The sequence below is a fragment of the Girardinichthys multiradiatus genome, chromosome X, assembly GCF_021462225.1.
Source record: "Girardinichthys multiradiatus isolate DD_20200921_A chromosome X, DD_fGirMul_XY1, whole genome shotgun sequence".
NCBI lineage: Eukaryota > Metazoa > Chordata > Actinopteri > Cyprinodontiformes > Goodeidae > Girardinichthys > Girardinichthys multiradiatus.
The window spans coordinates 7,504,151-7,524,669 of NC_061817.1; the positions used below are offsets into that span (position 1 = coordinate 7,504,151).

A 20,519-nucleotide genomic window follows, 5' to 3' on the forward strand; every position below is an offset into this window, starting at 1 on the left:
TGTAAACAAAGAATGCTTTCAGAAATATAGATGATGATTGTTTGTTTTTATCAATTTACAAAATGCTAAATGAGCGAACCCAAACATACAGCCAAAGTCATTAAGAACTACAGGGGTTGGACAATGAAACTGACACACCTGGTTTTAGATCATAATAATTTATTAGTATAGTGTAGGGCCTCCTTTTGCAGCCAATACGGCGTCATTTCGTCTTGGGAATGACATATACAAGTCCTGCACAGTGGTCAGAGGGATTTTAAGCCATTTTTCGTGCAGGATAGTGGCCAGGTCACTACGTGATACTGGTGGAGGAAAACGTTTCCTGACTCGCTCCTCCAAAACACCCCAAAGTGGCTCAATAATATTTAGATCTGGTGACTGTGCAGGCCATGGGAGATGTTCAACTCCACTTTCATGTTCATCAAACCAATCTTTCACCAGTCTTGCTGTGTGTATTGGTGCATTGTCATCCTGATACACGGCACCGCCTTCAAGATACAATGTTTGAACCATTGGATGCACATGGTCCTCAAGAATGGTTTGGTAGTCCTTGGCAGTGACGCGCCCATCTAGCACAAGTATTGGGCCAAGGGAATGCCATGATATGGCAGCCCAAACCATCACTGATCCACCCCCATGCTTCACTCTGGGCATGCAACAGTCTGGGTGGTACGCTTCTTTGGGGCTTCTTCACACCGTAACTCTCTCGGATGTGGGGAAAACAGTAAAGGTGGACTCATCAGAGAACAATACATGTTTCACATTGTCCACAGCCCAAGATTTGCGCTCCTTGCACCATTGAAACCAACGTTTGGCATTGGCATGAGTGACCAAAGGTTTGGCTATAGCAGCCCGGCTGTGTATATTGACCCTGTGGAGCTCCCGACGGACAGTTCTGGTGGAAACAGGAGAGTTGAGGTGCACATTTAATTCTGCCGTGATTTGGGCAGCCGTGGTTTTATGTTTTTTGGATACAATCTGGGTTAGCACCCGAACATCCCTTTCAGACAGTTTCCTCTTGCGTCCACAGTTAATCCTGTTGGATGTGGTTCGTCCTTCTTGGTGGTATGCTGACATTACCCTGGATACCGTGGCTCTTGATACATCACAAAGACTTGCTGTCTTGGTCACAGATGCGCCAGCAAGACGTGCACCAACAATTTGTCCTCTTTTGAACTCTGGTATGTCACCCATAATGTTGTTTGCATTTCAATATTTTGAGCAAAACTGTGCTCTTACCCTGCTAATTGAACCTTCACACTCTGCTCTTACTGGTGCAATGTGCAATCAATGAAGACTGGCTACCAGGCTGGTCCAATTTAGCCATGAAACCTCCCACACTAAAATGACAGGTGTTTCAGTTTCATTGTCCAACCCCTGTAGCTTCAGCATAAAGAAGAACAAGAATTACTGGAAGTGATGGTATAGCCCCCACAGAGCCCTGATATCGATGTCATCGAGTCTGTCTGGGATTACATGAAGAGACAGAAGGATATGAGAAAGCCTACATCCACAGAAGATCTGTGGTTAGTTCTCCAAGGTTTTTGAAACAACCTACCAGCAAAGTTCCTTCAAAAACTGTGTGGAAATGTACCTAGAAGAGTTGATGCTGTTTTGAAGGCAAAGGGTGGCTTCACCAACTGTGTGTTCAGTTTATTTAAGACAACATGCACAAAACCAGAAGAAATTAAGAAGGGAGAACAGCAAAAATCTACATTTAGACTTTTTATTCATAAGACTTCAATTATCTGATGGGATGCTCTTTAATAATAATAATAATATAATATTGTCATTATTAAAATACTTTCTACAATTAGAATAACATTACAACATTTAAAAAAAAAACTACAAACTATAGTACGTTTAGCCCTCTGTCTCCATGATTTCTGGTTTATTCCCCGCTTTTCCCTATGCCCTTAATTAATTAGATTTAATTTTTTGGAAGATTTATAAACGAGCTTTTGATTCAAATAATCAGTAAAACATAATTAATAACAATAGAAAAAGTAGTTGTGAATTCATAACAGACATGTATAGTTGTGTATTTGCTCCTTCTTACGCCGCGGTGCGTGCCCGCACAGCTTGGTGCGTGTTTTTCACACGCGCATCTATGTTTATGCGTACTTGTGAGTCTCAATGTGAGAAACCTTTTTTTCTCGAAGCGGACATCGAATCACGTGCCAGGGCTTGCAGGTCCTGGGCCAAGTTTCTTCGTGTCAGACCATCCACGGGGATTCAGGCGTAGGCAGCCCACGCGGTCCAACCCACCCGCGCGCGCATCTCCGCACGCTGCGTAACGAACTCCTCAGCGAGGATGGACGGGTAGCAGATAGGAGGCATGGGTAAATGTTCCGTCTTTAATTGATTAAAGGCGCAGATGAGGACCACTTCAAGCGACTTCTTTCACCCCAATCAGGGATTTTTTGAGGACTAACTGATTTTATTTGATCACTTACGAACAAAGGAAAGACATTGATTGTGTGGAGAGAAAGGGAAGAAAGAAAGGAAAGGGAAGGTCCAGGTTGCTGAGAAAGGCTGGGTGCGCTAGAACGTCGGAAAGTCACAGATCATGCTTATGGGAACACCCGATTCCGTCTTGATAAGGTATTTGAAAACATAGAAGTTGTTTCGTTTGCTTTTCATCTTTGAACGCTCACAAAGTCTAACATTTACTTCATACGACAAAAGAATCAAAAAGAGATCACGAGCGCTCTCTTTCCTCCAGTGGTTTTTGTTTCCTTTGGCGCAATTACTTAGGAACTGCAACATTTTTCTCTTTAATGGCGTGTTCCAAAAATTATTTATGAAATAACTTGAAAATTTAATGCGCTTTTCTTTTCTCATGTCAGAACAAAAGCACATTAAAAAGCTTCAAAAGAGTGAAGTCTGCTTTACTGGATTATCAGGACTAATGTTTCGTTCTTGATGCTGTTCCATTTATTATTATAATCAGGATTAGTGTGGCGTAAATAGCTTTTTTCCTCATTTTTTGCCGCATACTCTTGTATGCCTACAACTGAATGGTGTGGGCTAAAACTCTTAGGTATACCAGAGACAGAGTGGTCCATCTGTTCAATCACATAGCAACAGGAAGAGAAAAGGAGACAGGAACAAAAAAACAAAAAACCTTTACTATTTCTTGTGATATATCACAGTGTAAATCTGTGGCAGTAAGAGGTGTTTTATCACTGCACTGAATAAGCTATATAAAGCCTGTCTGAATGTAGGATGTTTTTAAAAATCCTACAGACATTCATTGGTTTATTTGCCACTGCCATTTCTATGTCACCATTTATATAATACTTCAACATAACATTTAATTTTTTTGTAATGAACAGTGCCTTACAAAACCTTTTCATTTTTACACAGTTATGCACAACACAACGTAACTGTGAAAAATATATATTTTATAATAATTACTTGAGTTTATTTGAATTGTTCTTGTCCTTATTTACTTTAAATCTTTAAATGTGTACGAACTGGCTAAATTGGCAGAATGACCATGAAAAAATGTTAAAGATTTGTAAAATTCTGCTGTTGTGCACATTCACTGGAAGCAAGTCCTTGTACTGCCAAGGGACTGATAGACAGACTGGCTTAAGAGTTTATTTGGCTCATTGTGTGATTTCTCTTTGCTCAGCTGATCACTCTTTCACTCCCTTCTTTTCTCTGTTGTTGTTTCTTTTCTTCTTTGCACCCAATCCTTCCTCCACCTGCATGTCTGGTGTCCATCTCTCAACATCAACTGCTTCCTATCCCCCTCCAACCTCTCTCCAACCGCTCATCCTCTGACCATTCCCTTCAGAGTGGCTCTGCCTGATGCTCTATCATGACTGATGGCGAAGGGAGAGCGCGCTTTCAGTACGAAGGGTGCCAGGAGCAGGGGGAGGTGCAGGAGGACGTGAGGCTTTCTGTAACGGAGGCCGACAGGACCAACTCCCCAGGTCACAATGTTGATCCAGAAGGACAAGGAGGAGGAGGCCAGGAAGAGGAGCAGCAGCAGCAGGAGGAAGAGAAGGAGGAGGAGAAGGTGGAGAAGAAGAGGAGAGGGAGCTGTAGTGGTCAAGGAGAAAGGAGAGATGAATGGAGCACTGAAGTTAAGGAATGTGAGGAGGAACAGGAGCCAGAGCTGGAAGTGGAAGCTGGGCCTACCCTGGGAGTCCGCATCACAGCTCCAATCCGTGACCCAGACTGTGTGTCCGAGGAGGAGGAGCAGCAGCCGTATCCAGCCCTATCTCCTGTGGCCTTCTTCTGCCTGAAGCAAACAACGAGGCCCCGCAACTGGTGTCTTCGCATAGTCTGTAACCCATATCCTTTCATATGCTGGAGATGATACGCTGACGACTGGTAAGGCCAAATATGTCCTCAGCCTGGTTTGCCTTATTATGGTCAAGGGTGTATGTATCAGTGGCGGTTCTTGGATGAATGGTCCTCTGGGCGAGCCCTTGTGCAAACCAACAACCAGCCAAAATGCAGGAAATCATATGAGATTCTGGCAAAGGATGTTTCCCTATTCTTAGCAAAAAAGCTATGAGATAAGATATGTTCTATTTTTCATTTGACTGAATAGTTCTGTATATAAATATGGTTTTGGCTCCATCGTCTCAATAACACTAGAAAATCTAGAAATGGAAAGCTGTTTTTGGGTCTAAAAAAGCTTGCATGGGTCACTGCTTTTACAAGGCATCACACTGGTCATATGCAACAAGTCACCTCTCTGAACCAATGGTTAAACATTTTAGGGTGTAGAAATCAGCAGTGTATCACCTTCCTCTGGTCTAGTAGTTTACTTCATAGTGTGTTGCTTTTTCTTGGATGGGGCTTTTGAGAAGCTTTTGTGGTTAGCTGAAATCCAGTCATACCTTGTTTGCACAGTGTGGTTAAAGCAGGACTTTATCCTCAAGAGAGCCAATTGATGCAGTTTTGCTACATCTACTTAGGTTAGATGTAGCGCTTTGGTCCTACCACAAATCCAGCATTATGACATTGCGCCTTTATCATTACTGTAACTTTGGCTTAAGGGTTACTTTTCTTTTACCATAGTGTACTGTTACCTTGTTTTGTCACGTATTTGTATTCTGATTGAGATTCAGTTTAATTCTTAGTGATGTACTCCTTTAGGTCACCTTGCTGCAGAGGTCTGATTCACGTTCCTTTAAACATACAGGTCCTTCTTAAAATATTAGCATATTGTGATAAAGTTCATTATTTTCCATAATGTCATGATGAAAATTTAACATTCATATATTTTAGATTCATTGCACACTAACTGAAATATTTCAGGTCTTTTATTGTCTTAATACGGATGATTTTGGCATACAGCTCATGAAAACCCAAAATTCCTATCTCACAAAATTAGCATATCATTAAAAGGGTCTCTAAACAAGCTATGAACCTAATCATCTGAATCAACGAGTTAACTCTAAACACCTGCAAAAGATTCCTGAGGCCTTTAAAACTCCCAGCCTGGTTCATCACTCAAAACCCCAATCATGGGTAAGACTGCCGACCTGACTGCTGTCCAGAAGGCCACTATTGACACCCTCAAGCAAGAGGGTAAGACACAGAAAGACATTTCTGAACGAATAGGCTGTTCCCAGAGTGCTGTATCAAGGCACCTCAGTGGGAAGTCTGTGGGAAGGAAAAAGTGTGGCAGAAAACGCTGCAAAACGAGAAGAGGTGACCGGATCCTGAGGAAGATTGTGGAGAAGGGCCGATTCCAGACCTTGTGGGACCTGCGGATGCAGTGGACTGAGTCTGGAGTAGAAACATCCAGAGCCACCGTGCACAGGCGTGTGCAGGAAATGGGCTACAGGTGCCGCATTCCCCAGGTCAAGCCACTTTTGAACCAGAAACAGCGGCAGAAGCGCCTGACCTGGGCTACAGAGAAGCAGCACTGGACTGTTGCTCAGTGGTCCAAAGTACTTTTTTCGGATGAAAGCAAATTCTGCATGTCATTCGGAAATCAAGGTGCCAGTGTCTGGAGGAAGACTGGGGAGAAGGAAATGCCAAAATGCCAGAAGTCCAGTGTCAAGTACCCACAGTCAGTGATGGTCTGGGGTGCTGTGTCAGCTGCTGGTGTTGGTCCACTGTGTTTTATCAAGGGCAGGGTCAATGCAGCTAGCTATCAGGAGATTTTGGAGCACTTCATGCTTCCATCTGCTGAAAAGCTTTATGGAGATGAAGATTTCATTTTTCAGCACGACCTGGCACCTGCTCACAGTGCCAAAACCACTGGTAAATGATTTACTGACCATGGTATCACTGTGCTCAATTGGCCTGCCAACTCTCCTGACCTGAACCCCATAGAGAATCTGTGGGATATTGTGAAGAGAACGTTGAGAGACTCAAGACCCAACACTCTGGATGAGCTAAAGGCCGCTATCGAAGCATCCTGGACCTCCATAAGACCTCAGCAGTGCCACAGGCTGATTGCCTCCATGCCACGCCGCATTGAAGCAGTTATTTCTGCAAAAGGATTCCTGACCAAGTATTGAGTGCATAACTGTACATGATTATTTGAAGGTTGACGTTTTTTGTATTAAAAACACTTTTCTTTTATTGGTCGGATGAAATATGCTAATTTTGTGAGATAGGAATTTGGGGTTTTCATGAGCTGTATGCCAAAATCATCTGTATTAAGACAATAAAAGACCTGAAATATTTCAGTTAGAGTGCAATGAATCTAAAATATATGAATGTTAAATTTTCATCATGACATTATGGAAAATAATGAACTTTATCACAATATGCTAATATTTTTAGAAGGACCTGTATCAGCTCTTATTTATTACTTACTGATCCTTATTGATCAGCAATCCTTCTTATTGTCACTTTGGTGGGTTCCTAGAGCTGATCTGAGACACAAAAGGAGAGGACATAGAAAAGAAGCCTGTGGAGAGTGAAACTTGCACTGTATATTGAGCTAAAATGATAGTTTGCTGGTCAGTTTAAACAACTTTTATAAACAGCAAACTAGATTGTGTTCTTACTGGACAATTTTAACTAAAATATATAAAGACATTTAAACCTTTATATTCAAAGTTTTATCACTTTCAGTTTGTCCATGTAAAACCTTTATGCAAATCATTGTACAATGGTCTAGACATGGATCAATAAGAGTTTCCATGTGTATGACAATCTTAAGTAATGCTATGGTTTACAGTATTACAGGACTTGCACAAACATATAGTTACTTTTTATTACCTGTTTTTCCTGTGCACATACAGCTTATTGTTGTAGGTATTAACTGTTGTCAGACATTCCTCTGTAACTGTATTGCATGTTTTGTGTGTGTGTGTGTGTTTGTGGAAGCTTTTATGGAAGTAAGTGCTTTTGAGATTAATCTGCAAGGTGTCTGATATCCTGTGTGTTTTCACATTCTGAAACAAAGGCTACATCCCACAAAAAAAACTCTGTGGGATCTAAAAAACTTGAAACAGCCACATACAGCAGCAGTTACATTAATTCAAAGATGCTTGCAACATTTTGGTCTTAATGAGCTCATGAAAGGTCAAAATAATTGCAGCACCGACCTTTCTGTCATTTACAGAAATAGTCAAAGTTAAATCTTAACAACATAGCCAGATGTTAAATGTAATAAATATTACAAAAAATTAGATTTTATATTCCTATGCATGTTTGCATTGTGCCTGCATGGATTCTCTCTGGGTTCTCTGGCTCCTCCAGGAATCCAAAAAACACGAGTATACAAAGTTCCCTTAGGTATGGCTTAGGCTTTGTGTGCATGGTTGTTCTTTCTGTGTACCTGTTTTGCCCTATGATGGACTGGTGACCTGTTCAGCGTGGACTCATGTTTATTTTGCGACATTTGATTGACCACCATGGGTCAAACCAATCCAACATGCATTTTGCAATTTTAAAGAGTATACCCTTAATAAGACTGATGAGGTGCACTCATTTTCTTTCCACACCACTGTTTTTTGTGAGTGGACTTTCTACACCTCTAAAAGTATATTTCTTGTAAACAAGGGAAAAGTGTCCATGCTTCTCCATGGTCCAAACAGTTGAAGGAAAACTCAAGCCACTCTGGCACTTTCTCTAGGATCTCAATAAAAGGGCTGTAGGAATGGCATGATGGAAAATGTTCACCGTTTTCAAAGGGTAACTTTTAAAAATCTTGTTATACTTTGATACCCAGAACTGACCTATAGTTATATCTATACCTTTTCAAATAGTTGCTTTGGATTTGCAAATTGACCCTAGTCCAGGTCTCAGCTGTAAACAGCACTAATATGACAGGGTAGTAGCTAATGAGGTGTTTTGGAATAAAATATTAGATGCTCCTGTAATCGGCACTTTTTCTATACTTAAGATGTAGATATAAGGTTTTTGTTTTCCTGGATTTGCTGAGAGAATTGAATATTTATCATGAGGCAGCATGGCTAATGAGTAAGGCTCACACTGTTATATGCCTGGTGTTGCTTTTATAACCGCTTGTATAAGACTTGAACCAGATTATGTCATAAGAGCTGATCTCACAGGACAACTAGCGTGTTTTAATTCCTCTATGTCTCTATATGAGTGGGTGTATGTTCATGGCCCATTATAAACAGTACAAACCTGGTGGTCCATAGTAGGCTTTGTAAAGTGTAAATGCAGGATCTCTTACCAATGCAGAGGAACAGAGACATAGGTAAAAGTTTGAAACTATTCCTCTACCTGTATCCTTGGTGCAAATCAAATTAGTGTCAGAACCAAAGTGGCTGTAAAATATCAAACTTGTTAGTCATTAATTCACTGTGGCAATTAGGACCGGTCAACAGTTGCTTACAATTACCACAATGGCATTTCAGCACAACAGCCTATACCATTAATCTTTGTAAATATGTGGTCAGCAATAATCAACTGAATGCCTTCAGGGTTGTACACTATCTGCTGAAGATATCCTCAAAAATCTCTGGTTCTCTTCAGGCATCAATTACAGATTGGTCCCTGCCTTCGGAGCTGCCTTAATTCTTCAAGGCACAGATTCAACAAGGTGTCAAAGACATTCCTGAGAATTTTGATCTACATTGATCCGGATATATTTTTGGCATGCATATACAACAGCATTGAATAAATAAATATTGTATCAAATCAGTCTATTATGGTAATGTTTCCATTGTTATGAAATTTCTATTCCATATGTTGTGCAGCTGTATTGGTTAGGCAGTAGTGTGATCCTAAAATCTACTTAAAAAAGGAACCCTTAAACGTTGGCTAAAAGGTTTTCCCAAAGTTAATATAACATTTCTTGATTTTAGCCTCTTAAAATCCAAACCAAACATAAAGAACTGGAGGCACAGAGAGGAGACTATAGTAACAGAAGACATATGACATGATTCTTAGTTGACAACATTACCTTCACTTTCATGGCAGCCCTTAAAATGTTTTATTTCAGAAGATGTGAATTATTGAGTCTGGTATTTTGGCTTTTTTGGAAATCTTAGGCAAACGTCATTTTTTGAATGAAGATTATATTTCTTGTCAAATTCTTAAATTGAACCAAAAATATAGTCTTCACACATTTCTTCGTTTTGTTTTTCTATAGCTAGTTTGTTAGACTACCCTAATATTTCCAGCCGGACAAGTCTGTCCAACCAAGCAGCTCAGCTTTGCAGTTACTTCAGCATTAAGAGAAAACTCTCTGCTGCCAACCTAAGCCACACTCTGTCTGACTAAGGAAAGAGCCTGTTAATTACAACTACAGAGCTGAGGCCCTTTGAGAATAATCACTGGCCACATATTCCCACAATCATGAGGTGCAGTGCTGCATGTACAGGTCCTTCTCAAAATATTAGCATATTGTGATAAAGTTCATTATTTTCCATAATGTCATGATGAAAATTTAATATTCATATATTTTAGATTCATTGCACACTAACTGAAATATTTCAGGTCTTTTATTGTCTTAATACGGATGATTTTGGCATACAGCTCATGAAAACCCAAAATTCCTATCTCACAAAATTAGCATATCATTAAAAGGGTCTCTAAACAAGCTATGAACCTAATCATCTGAATCAACGAGTTAACTCTAAACACCTGCAAAAGATTCCTGAGGCCTTTAAAACTCCCAGCCTGGTTCATCACTCAAAACCCCAATCATGGGTAAGACTGCCGACCTGACTGCTGTCCAGAAGGCCACTATTGACACCCTCAAGCAAGAGGGTAAGACACAGAAAGACATTTCTGAACGAATAGGCTGTTCCCAGAGTGCTGTATCAAGGCACCTCAGTGGGAAGTCTGTGGGAAGGAAAAAGTGTGGCAGAAAACGCTGCAAAACGAGAAGAGGTGACCGGATCCTGAGGAAGATTGTGGAGAAGGGCCGATTCCAGACCTTGGGGGACCTGCGGAAGCAGTGGACTGAGTCTGGAGTAGAAACATCCAGAGCCACCGTGCACAGGCGTGTGCAGGAAATGGGCTACAGGTGCCGCATTCCCCAGGTCAAGCCACTTTTGAACCAGAAACAGCGGCAGAAGCGCCTGACCTGGGCTACAGAGAAGCAGCACTGGACTGTTGCTCAGTGGTCCAAAGTACTTTTTTCGGATGAAAGCAAATTCTGCATGTCATTCGGAAATCAAGGTGCCAGAGTCTGGAGGAAGACTGGGGAGAAGGAAATGCCAAAATGCCAGAAGTCCAGTGTCAGGTACCCACAGTCAGTGATGGTCTGGGGTGCCGTGTCAGCTGCTGGTGTTGGTCCACTGTGTTTTATCAAGGGCAGGGTCAATGCAGCTAGCTATCAGGAGATTTTGGAGCACTTCATGCTTCCATCTGCTGAAAAGCTTTATGGAGATGAAGATTTCATTTTCAGCACGACCTGGCACCTGCTCACAGTGCCAAAACCACTGGTAAATGATTTACTGACCATGGTATCACTGTGCTCAATTGGCCTGCCAACTCTCCTGACCTGAACCCCATAGAGAATCTGTGGGATATTGTGAAGAGAACGTTGAGAGACTCAAGACCCAACACTCTGGATGAGCTAAAGGCTGCTATCGAAGCATCCTGGACCTCCATAAGACCTCAGCAGTGCCACAGGCTGATTGCCTCCATGCCACGCCGCATTGAAGCAGTTATTTCTCCAAAAGGATTCCTGACCAAGTATTGAGTGCATAACTGTACATGATTATTTGAAGGTTGACTTTTTTTGTATTAAAAACACTTTTCTTTTATTGGTCGGATGAAATATGCTAATTTTGTGAGATAGGAATTTTGGGTTTTCATGAGCTGTATGCCAAAATCATCTGTATTAAGACAATAAAAGACCTGAAATATTTCAGTTAGAGTGCAATGAATCTAAAATATATGAATGTTAAATTTTCATCATGACATTATGGAAAATAATGAACTTTATCACAATATGCTAATATTTTGAGAAGGACCTGTACACAAGTGACCTTTTTGTTTGTTTGTTTGTTTGATTTGTTTTGTTTTTTTATGCTATGGTTGCAGGTTTTGTGCAGTGGATTTTCATGTATGAAATACAGAAGAAATTTGCAAAAACAATTTTGTTTTCAAGTAAACATGTTGAATATTTTCCTTCATGAGATCTGGGGCTGTCCAAAAATACCCTGGTGTAACGACACAAATTGCTGTTGATATATTTGGTAAATGTTATTGTTTATTGTAAGAGTTATTGTAAGAGTTATTGTTTTCTTGCCAAGAACCTTATTAATGCAAATAAGATCCTGAAAGCAGGGCCCAACTAGTTAATGTATTACTTTTGGGTGGATTCATCATGCCATCTATCTCAACTAAAGGTAATATCCTTACATTAAATCATGCTAATGGAATTTATCCTAATGTGTTTGCATTGATGTCGACTCCCACGCATGGAGCACCTGACCGTCTGTATTTAGCCTGTGGTTTATTATGGAGAAATCCAGGATTAATCAGTGAACAATTAGCATCGGATATCTCAGATATATTACATTTTGATAGATTGGACATATTTAGAAAGCTTGGTGCCAGAATCAAAGCTGTTTGAGTGGGAGTATTCAACTTGAAGCGGGTTGTTTTTTTCAGACTGAAGCAGTGTTGAAAGAAACCTTAATCAGCTCTGTCCTCAGGTGAGAAATTTGACAAAACCATCTCCTGTAGCTTATGTACTGAAACCATTACAGAGATGTCATTCTTTTTTGTCTGCATGTATTTACATCCTAAACTAATTTTATCCCCTCAGTGTGAGGAATGACGAAAGCTGGCCTTGATTTCAATGGGTCGTCCCTCTGTTGCCACCCAGACATGCCTCCTGAGGTTGAAGTGAGAGGATGAAGGCGTGTGTACAAAAGACAGGTTTCTGCGTATTGCTTCCTCGTTGCCAGGCACAATGCTTTGTCTTGCTGTATTTATATTAAGCATTGCATCTATGTGTGTTTGCCAGCTTGCTCAGTGACTCATTATATTTGGCCTGTGCTCATCATAACAGCAGATTGAGGGTTGTTACGTGGATTTCTCTGCTGAGACCGAGGGATCCTGTCTCTGTGACGTATGAAACTTGGCACCTCCTTTGCAGTCCTCCAGAGTGTATGGTTAAGAGCTGTGAGCATGGCTGTGTGGATGTAAAATGTGTAACTTTGTTCTAACTAAAATTAAAAAACATTTGCAAGGCACTGGAGTAGCAGTTAATTTGCCTTATCTTTACTTGCTGATATCCAATCCAACGTGGAACATCATTTTGGTTTTTCAGTGCATTAACTAAACATAATACATAAACAAATATGTCTTATACCCCTCCAGGTGTTTATTAATGTTTATGTCTAAGTATGCATGGAAGCCATTTGGCAAGCCAGCATGCCCTGTGTGGAGGGTGTTGAGGTGTGTGTATTGTGGGATTACTTCAAGTGCAGTAGGATCTTTGTTTATCCCTCCGTTCAATGTTTACAGACTGCTTCACAAAACGGTCTGGAACTAATAGTGCTTTTTCTCATTTGTCTAAATGCAGTGTGTGTGCGAGTGTGTATGTCTGTGCCTAAGTGCTTACAAGTAACTGTACGAGTGTACAATCACACACACAACACGTGTCCAGGCAGTGACCCTCTCTTTTGCCTAAGGCTCTGAGCGTCTGAGGTGAAAATGACTGGCACACTTTAATGTGTTTGGCCAGATGATAGCCATTTCTCAAAATGCATGTTGCCACAAAGAGTTTTGGCAGAACCACAGATTCCCTTTTTACAATAACAGTAAAAACAAAAAAGAAAATTATATTTCACCAGAAACTGCAAAAAACATGGTATTAGCGCTGAACGTATTTTAGTGCTTTCTGCTGTGTAAATGCTGTTGTAGCTCATATTATGCAGGTTTCTTCAAGAGCTGTAGATGGTGATGGCTGTGGGCAAGAAGGATGTCCTATAGCAGTCTGTCTTACAGCAGATCTGAAGAAGTCTCTGACTGAAGACACACTGTTGTTTGATAGTCTCATGAAGAGGATGCTTAGGGTTCCTCATAATTCTTTTTCATTTTATGAAGAATCCTTCTTTCCACAATGATCTCCAGAGATTCCAAAGGAGTCACCAAAACAGAGCCAGCCTTCTTTATCAGCTTGTTGAGCTTTTTTAAGTCCCTGGCTCTGATGCTGCTTCCCCAGCAGATGATGGCAGAAGAGATCACACTCTCCACAACAGACTTATAGAAGATATGCAGCATCTTGCTGTAAACAGTGAACCACCAAAGCTTTCTAATGAAGTACAGTCTGCGCTGTCCCTTCTTGTAGACGGCTTGACAGTTGCATCTCCACTCCAGTGTGTCTTCCAGGGGAACACTGAGGTATTTATACTCCTCCACCAACTCTACTTCTTCTCCCATGATGGAAATAGTGTTTGATCTATTTCTGTTTCTCTTAAAATCTACAATCATCTCCTTTGTTTTAGTCACGTTCAAAATGAGATGATTGTTTCCACACCATGCCACAAAGCGGTCCACCACCTTCCTGTACTCAGCTTCTTGTCCATCTCTGATCCACCCCACGACTGCAGAATCATCCAAGTATTTCTGCAGATGACAGGAGTCTGTCTTGTACTGGAAGTCTGAGGTGTACAGAGTGAAAGGAATGGTGAGCGTACAGTCCCCTGTGGTGCTCCTGTGCTGCTGACTATCTGGTTAGACATACAACCCTTCAGTCTCACAAACTGTGGTCTGTTTGTCAGGTAGTCTTTGATCCAGGAGATTGTTGAGGCCTCCACCTGGGTCTTCTGGAGTTTCTGACAAAGCAAATCAGGTTCAATTGTGTTAAATTCACTGGAGAAAACATGATTTTCACAATGCTGCTGGCTTTGTCCAGATGACAGTGGGTTTGTTGAAGCAAACTTCCTGCGCATCTCTATTACAAAGCAAAATTGTCTTGACAAGATACATTCAAGATCGATTCAGATATCTATAGAATTGTAACCTGTGCTAAAGAAAAACTTTTTAAGTCAGATATCAGCATGCAAAAAAAAAAAAAAAAGATTCTTCCTCTGCTAATAGATGAACAATTGTAGATTGTTAAACTGATAACCTTCTAAATGTGCACATTGTGTCCAGAAATGTTTGTTGTCTTTTTATCTTGCTAGCTAAGCTGTGGATCTCTTTCAGACCATAGAGCTCTTGGTAGCTTTTCTAAAAAATGACTGGCTTCACAATTTTGGTTGACAGCCATGTCTTAGAAGGTTTGCAGCTGTGCCAAACTCAACATTTTCAGATGCGTTAAAGATTTATCTGTTAGATGTTTGAAATTGTTTAAGGGGTGTGAGTACTTGTGCAATGCCCTGAATTTTACTTTCCAGCATGCTTTATGTCTGTGCTTAGATCCTCTTTAATGTCTCCACTTTGCATAGTGTTCCACTTGCTGTCTGACTCTAGTATCTCATTAACTAACAGAAACAGAAACATTACTATTTCTATCCCAGCAGACTACATTTACTGTCAACTTTAAAAATTCTAAGGAGGAGCTATCAGGCACTTCTTTTCACCCCCATCCAATGCATATTAGAAGCCTGGATAAGCCAGGCTCCTACTTTGACATATTCCAGGTGCTTGTGGTTGTACATCACAGCTCTGACATTTGCCTCAATGAGGGGAGTGATGTTAGACTAACCCAAAAGCTTGCATAAAACTACACCTAAACAAGAGGGTCACTGCAGAGTTACTGCTCCATCTACCCAGTTTGTCTTTTAACTTGGCAAGCCATCACTCAGGTTCCCTGTAGCGACATTGCTGCACTGATTGGCCATCTGATATTGTGGGAAGGGATGTTTCAGCAGCTGTTGCTATGGAAGCCTGTTGGTGATGGCCTACAAGTGTGTTTCCATGCCTCAATCCACCATCCAAACCCCTAAAGAGATTATGAATGTCTTCTAAAAATCTGTTAAATGAACATGTTACACCCAACAGAGAGTTAAAAAAGTGGAGGGCTGCTGAATGAAGAGCTGAAATAAGACGAAAGGAGAAAAAGAAAGCTAAAGATAGATTGACTCCAAAAGTTGAGAAAAAAAAAAAGAAGTCTAAGACGGAAAACAGACAAGAGGGTTCAAAGAGAGAAGACAGGAAGTTAAAAACAGAGGCGAGAACAAGGATAGAAGAAGGAATGAAATGAATAAACAGGAGAAAGGGAAGAATCAGAGCATTCAGAAGAATGGTGCAAGAGCTGAGCTGAGAAAGATTAACAGGGCCAGTAAAAAGAGCTGAATGTAGTCATTTAAATCTGGTCTTTTCTGGACAGTTTGTGTTCTCTAACAAGCTGCTGCTGCTGCCATCTAATAGTTGGACATAGCTATTAAAAATCACAGGTGTAAGGGATGAGCACTTTTTTGCACTCACCCAGCTCTGTTGTGCTTCCTATTGTCTTTTTCTGCCAGTTGATGGTTGCTGCAGTGAGGATGCAGTGGTGTTCCAACATCAAGACATAACTCTGCTTTCAAGCAACCCCATCCTCCTCTTCCTCCTCCTCACTCTCTTGTCCTGGCTGCAGCTAAATAACGTTTGCTCTTTCTTTGCCCCTGTTTCCTTCATCTCTCCTTCTTTGGTGTTCTTATGGTCCTGAAAACATGCATGAGCACTGATTTATTTCTGTTTTTTGTTTTTTTACGCTGCTCTGTTGGGGGCAGGGGTTGATTTTTATTTTCAGGGTATTGCATTATATTTGCATACACATACGCCCGCGCACACACACACACACATCCAAGGCAAATAGATCACTTTCAACATAAGACCACTTGAAGTGGACTTCAGGGCTGTATTGATCTAAATGTATGGATATGGTGGCCATTGATGCATGATGTCCTGATTGTGAGGTAGAAAGAGATTGAGTTCAGCAAAAGCAGATTTATCCAGGCTATAAACCAGGTGAGAGGATGAAGTGTCAGCAGTGGTAGGTGATAAACCAAGTGATTAAGAGGAGCTAAGTTGCATCATGGTTTGAGGATCCAAACATATTCCAGAAAGACGGGGTTACTACACAATTTGGAATAGGCTGGAATAGCATGTAGCTTAATTTATATATTTTTCCACATGTAAGTAAAACTAAAATAGAGCCTGTAAAATTATTTTTCTGTCTAAAATTTCCCGATACCATTTTCCAAAAGTTGTATTCATCCTTTTGTCTGTCCATCCATCCATCCGTTAACAATGGGCAAAACAAAACCTCTCTAAATTTAATTCTGGAAATGTATAGAAATTTATTCAGAAAAATGTGTACAAGAAGCTTATGATGTAATTTCTTTTTCTCTTTAGAGCACATTTTTTTTTATCTCTTTATGTTCACACCATCTTTAACATAGTATTCAGTTTTGCTTTTAGGTTGAATTACTATGTTGTGTGTGCAGTTTAGAACCTGGACTGCAGTTTCCTAATGAGCTTTAAAAAAAACATTCTGTGTGACACTGTATGTTTGTCAAGTCAAGTTTATTTATATAGCGCTTTTCAGCAACAAGGCACTCAAAGCACTGTACATGAGGAAAAACATTACAATGATACAGAAAATCAAACACAGAAAAATAAATCAAATGACAATAATACTCCTTGGGAGTTTACTGGTAAGAGCTGGTTCTAATCCAATCTTTCTAATAGAGGTAATTAGCTCATTAAGTCGTCTGTGGTAAGGAATTCATCCTGTGCTAGAAGAAAAATGATAATATTACTCCTCGAGGTCACTGGTATGAGGCAGTTGTGGTCCCATCATTCAAATAGTAACAGTCATGGGCACTCACTGAAGTCTAAGTAGAGAAGCTGGGTCACTGGTATAAAACATTTTTAGTCCAAACTTTTTAAATGCTAATAATGTTTGGCTTACACTGGTATGAAATTGTTGTAATAAAATCCTTCTAAGAAATCTAAAAATCTCCGGTCATTGGTGTAAAAACAGCTGTAGTCACATTTTCATATACTAATAATTGGCTTTTGCTGGTAATCCTTCAGAGAAATCTGAAAATCTATGAAAAGTATTGAAATCACATATTTAGGTAAAGTAAGATAGGAGGAAAAAAAAAATCATATTTCAAATTCTATTCTGAGCAGAATACAGTCTGAAGTAGTACAAAAAAAAAAACCTGAGCAGGGGTAAGCAACACACACATAAGTAAAGATTTAGCAAGGGTATGGTGGAATCTTGAGGGTGCCAATATATATAAGTCTGAGTGTGTTTGCAAGAATTAGACTGTCAACACTGATAGAAGCGCCATTGTCCTTGAGAAGAGAGGTGGACGTTTTTATCAATCGGCCGCATAGTCCTATCAACACACAGCTGGTAGGGGAGTGCTGGGGAAGAGCGTCGTGCTTATATAACATCCAGGAGATATTTTGTCGATAGCCAGTTAGCAGAAGTTGCCAAGGCCACATTGGGGAGCCAGATTTAGAAAAACAATAAATGTTGTGGTTCAGGCAGTTGTGAATTTCCAACTACCTTAGGAGTTTTACTGGTATGTCTCAATTGCGAATCAAAATAGCCAAATTTCTGGTACTTTCCGCAGATCTCGAGCATACAACTCCTTTAACCTCTGAGTCCAACCCCTGCCAGGCTGCGATTCTGTTCAAGAATAGTGTCCAGCTTGCGATTCTGCTCTCTTAACATTCCAGTCCGAGTGTTGATCGCTCTACAGACTCCATTCAACATCACAGACAGCTTTGGAATGCTTTGAACAGCTGCCTATGTTTTGCGAATCACTCGATAAGCCAGGTAACCACCAACTCCAAAAAGCAGAAATCCTGTAATCAAAAGTCCAAATATGTACACATCTTTTACGTCCTCGACCGACATTGTAGTCAGGCACACAATCTTCCACTGCTGCCAAGAATCCATTGTGTATCCAGAGAAGAACGTCCCGTCTGGACAAGAGGGTTCTCCTTTACCCTGCCTTTCCATCGAAGAAATTTGATCAATTACATTGAGACACCAGCTGACCAAACTATAATTTACAAGTTTGGAGGATATGCAAAGCGAGGCTCTGAGAAAAATACAGATAAAAGCAGAAGCAGGGATCAGCGGGGAGGAAGGGAGAGAGAGAAAACGCATGTGTCTTCCACCGTGAGCAAGAAAATTTGTGATTTCTTGCTGCTCTGTTTGGTTTTGCCTCAGTCTCCACATACCACAGCAGCTCTAGTTTTGCTGCTGATTACCTTATTGATTGAGAGATGGGTGAAATCACAGACAAAAAGATAAAGCAAGTCAAAGACATAGCACTTGACTATAATGACCTAGTGTGAGGACTGCTCTCGATATTGAGGATAGCACTCAACACATCTACACAAGGGCTAATTATCTCTGCCTAAAACCTGTAGAAAACCAGACTTCCATTGTGACATCAACTTTGCTCTTTGGACAAGCTTGTAAACAGGTGTGTGTGTGCCAAAGGATGTGAGGGCGTGCATGCATGAATGCTCATATGTTTGAAGATACACATGCGTGCGAATAAAAGAGTGATGTTGAGATGGATAAATAAATAAAATATCTGGGAAACCCATCAGCATCCAGCACTGGGTTGTCATGACAATGCGGACAGCATGGCACAGTGTTTCTTTTCAAATGTTTGTGTATGAGTGAATGGGAGATCAAAATCATACCAATGCAATGTTTAAGCTAGCACAATTACCTTTTTTAAAGCTTATTCCTTCTCTATAAGTAAGGAAGACTGGTTCTTTCTCCAATTTGCATAGCAAATAAAGAGAATAGCACATTAATGTTTTTTGCTCAAGAAGTGATTTTTGTGATTTGGTTCATATTTGCCAGTTTTTCTATTTCTGAAATTTGACTCTGAAGGCAAAATTAAAGGCAAACACGTATTTAACAGTGCTTCTTGTGCCAGATGTGCTCACCCCTGTGTGTTTGCGCATGTTAGATAAGAGATGCTTTTAGCACAGTTGTGTATAATGTATATGTCTGGATACTCATGTGCATTCTCTTTAGAGACCTGAAATCTGCAGCATCTTCTTTCATGTTCTCCCTTTCTGCTCTGTGAGTGTAAAAATGCATGTGTCTGTCTGTATAGATAGTGATAAAGTTTGTGCACAGGGCATGGTCATGTAGACCAGAGTCAAGAAAGAAATAAAGCAGTTGAGTTTTCCATGAGGAAGGTGATTGATGATTTAAAAAGGGTGCTGGCTTGATAGGCTTTGTATATGTAATGAAGGCAACATCTTAACCAAGTGTGAATAAATTAGTATTTGCATGGAGGAAGTGAGAGGGAGAAGTTGGGATGGTGGGATTCTCTTGGTATTGAAGCTTTTGCTGGAAACTACCTGGTTTCTAGGCAACAGAACAGCACTGCCGCACGTTAGAGCAGTGGGGAGGGGAAGGTTCACTGGCCTACAACATATGTGTGTGTATGTGTCCATGTTTGAGTGCTGAGTCAATATCTGTATTATTTATGACTGTTCTGTAGTAAGAGTATGTGTTCGTAGAGTCTGGGGGAGGGGAGATAAAGAAGATATTGAGGTTGTTTGTGCAGTTTTTGTCGCTCATTGTGCTGTAAACGTAACGTCTAAGTGTCAATAAAAAAAGAAAACAATACACAGAAGATATACTTGTTTTTTTCTAGCCCAATCACCCCAAAGATTCCGACCATGTTATGCTTCTTTTTGAAGTCTCTGATGGGGATCTGATAGAGGGGTGCAGCACAGAAGCACAAAAAACATGAAGAAAAGTAGGAACTGTTGGGCTGGGTCAACGTTCATTCACGGAGTCCAAACTGCTGCTCATGTCCAAGGTTTTTGGCTGACTTGATACCCATTGAAGGAGATAACTGAACTGCCAGTGAATACCCAAAGATATGTGCATTGTAAGAGGAGCCATCACATCTGCTTGTTATACTGCATAACTGAATAAAGTCAAGTCAGGGTCTGAACTTTTTACGTCCCCCCATAAAACAATCTGCTCCACATATTATAAAAAAAAAGTCCCATCTAATTATGTCTTTCTTGCCTATTCAGCCCCTTTAGTCTAACACCCCTAAAAATGCTGCCAACTGCCTTCATAAATTATCCAATTAGTAAATAGTCTACTTGTGTGATTTATTCTCACTTTGAATAGATCTTTTCAAAGTGGC

At 40.5% G+C, this 20,519-nt stretch overlaps 1 protein-coding gene across 3 annotated transcripts in view; it reads left to right on the forward strand.

The window, feature by feature from the left end:
- Positions 1-2,136: 2,136 nt before the first annotated feature.
- LOC124862289 (voltage-dependent T-type calcium channel subunit alpha-1H-like) overlaps positions 2,137-20,519 on the forward strand; it is a 221,452-nt gene continuing 203,069 nt past the window's right edge. Inside the window, exons 1-2 of one of the 3 annotated variants that reach the window (XM_047356113.1) lie at positions 2,137-2,604; positions 3,806-4,308. In XM_047356113.1, the coding sequence (XP_047212069.1) occupies positions 3,830-4,308 (479 nt within the window). In that variant the 5' untranslated portion in view covers positions 2,137-2,604; positions 3,806-3,829. The remainder of the gene's footprint in view (positions 2,605-3,805; positions 4,309-20,519) is intronic. The other 2 variants (XM_047356111.1, XM_047356112.1) reach the window with 2 other exon arrangements.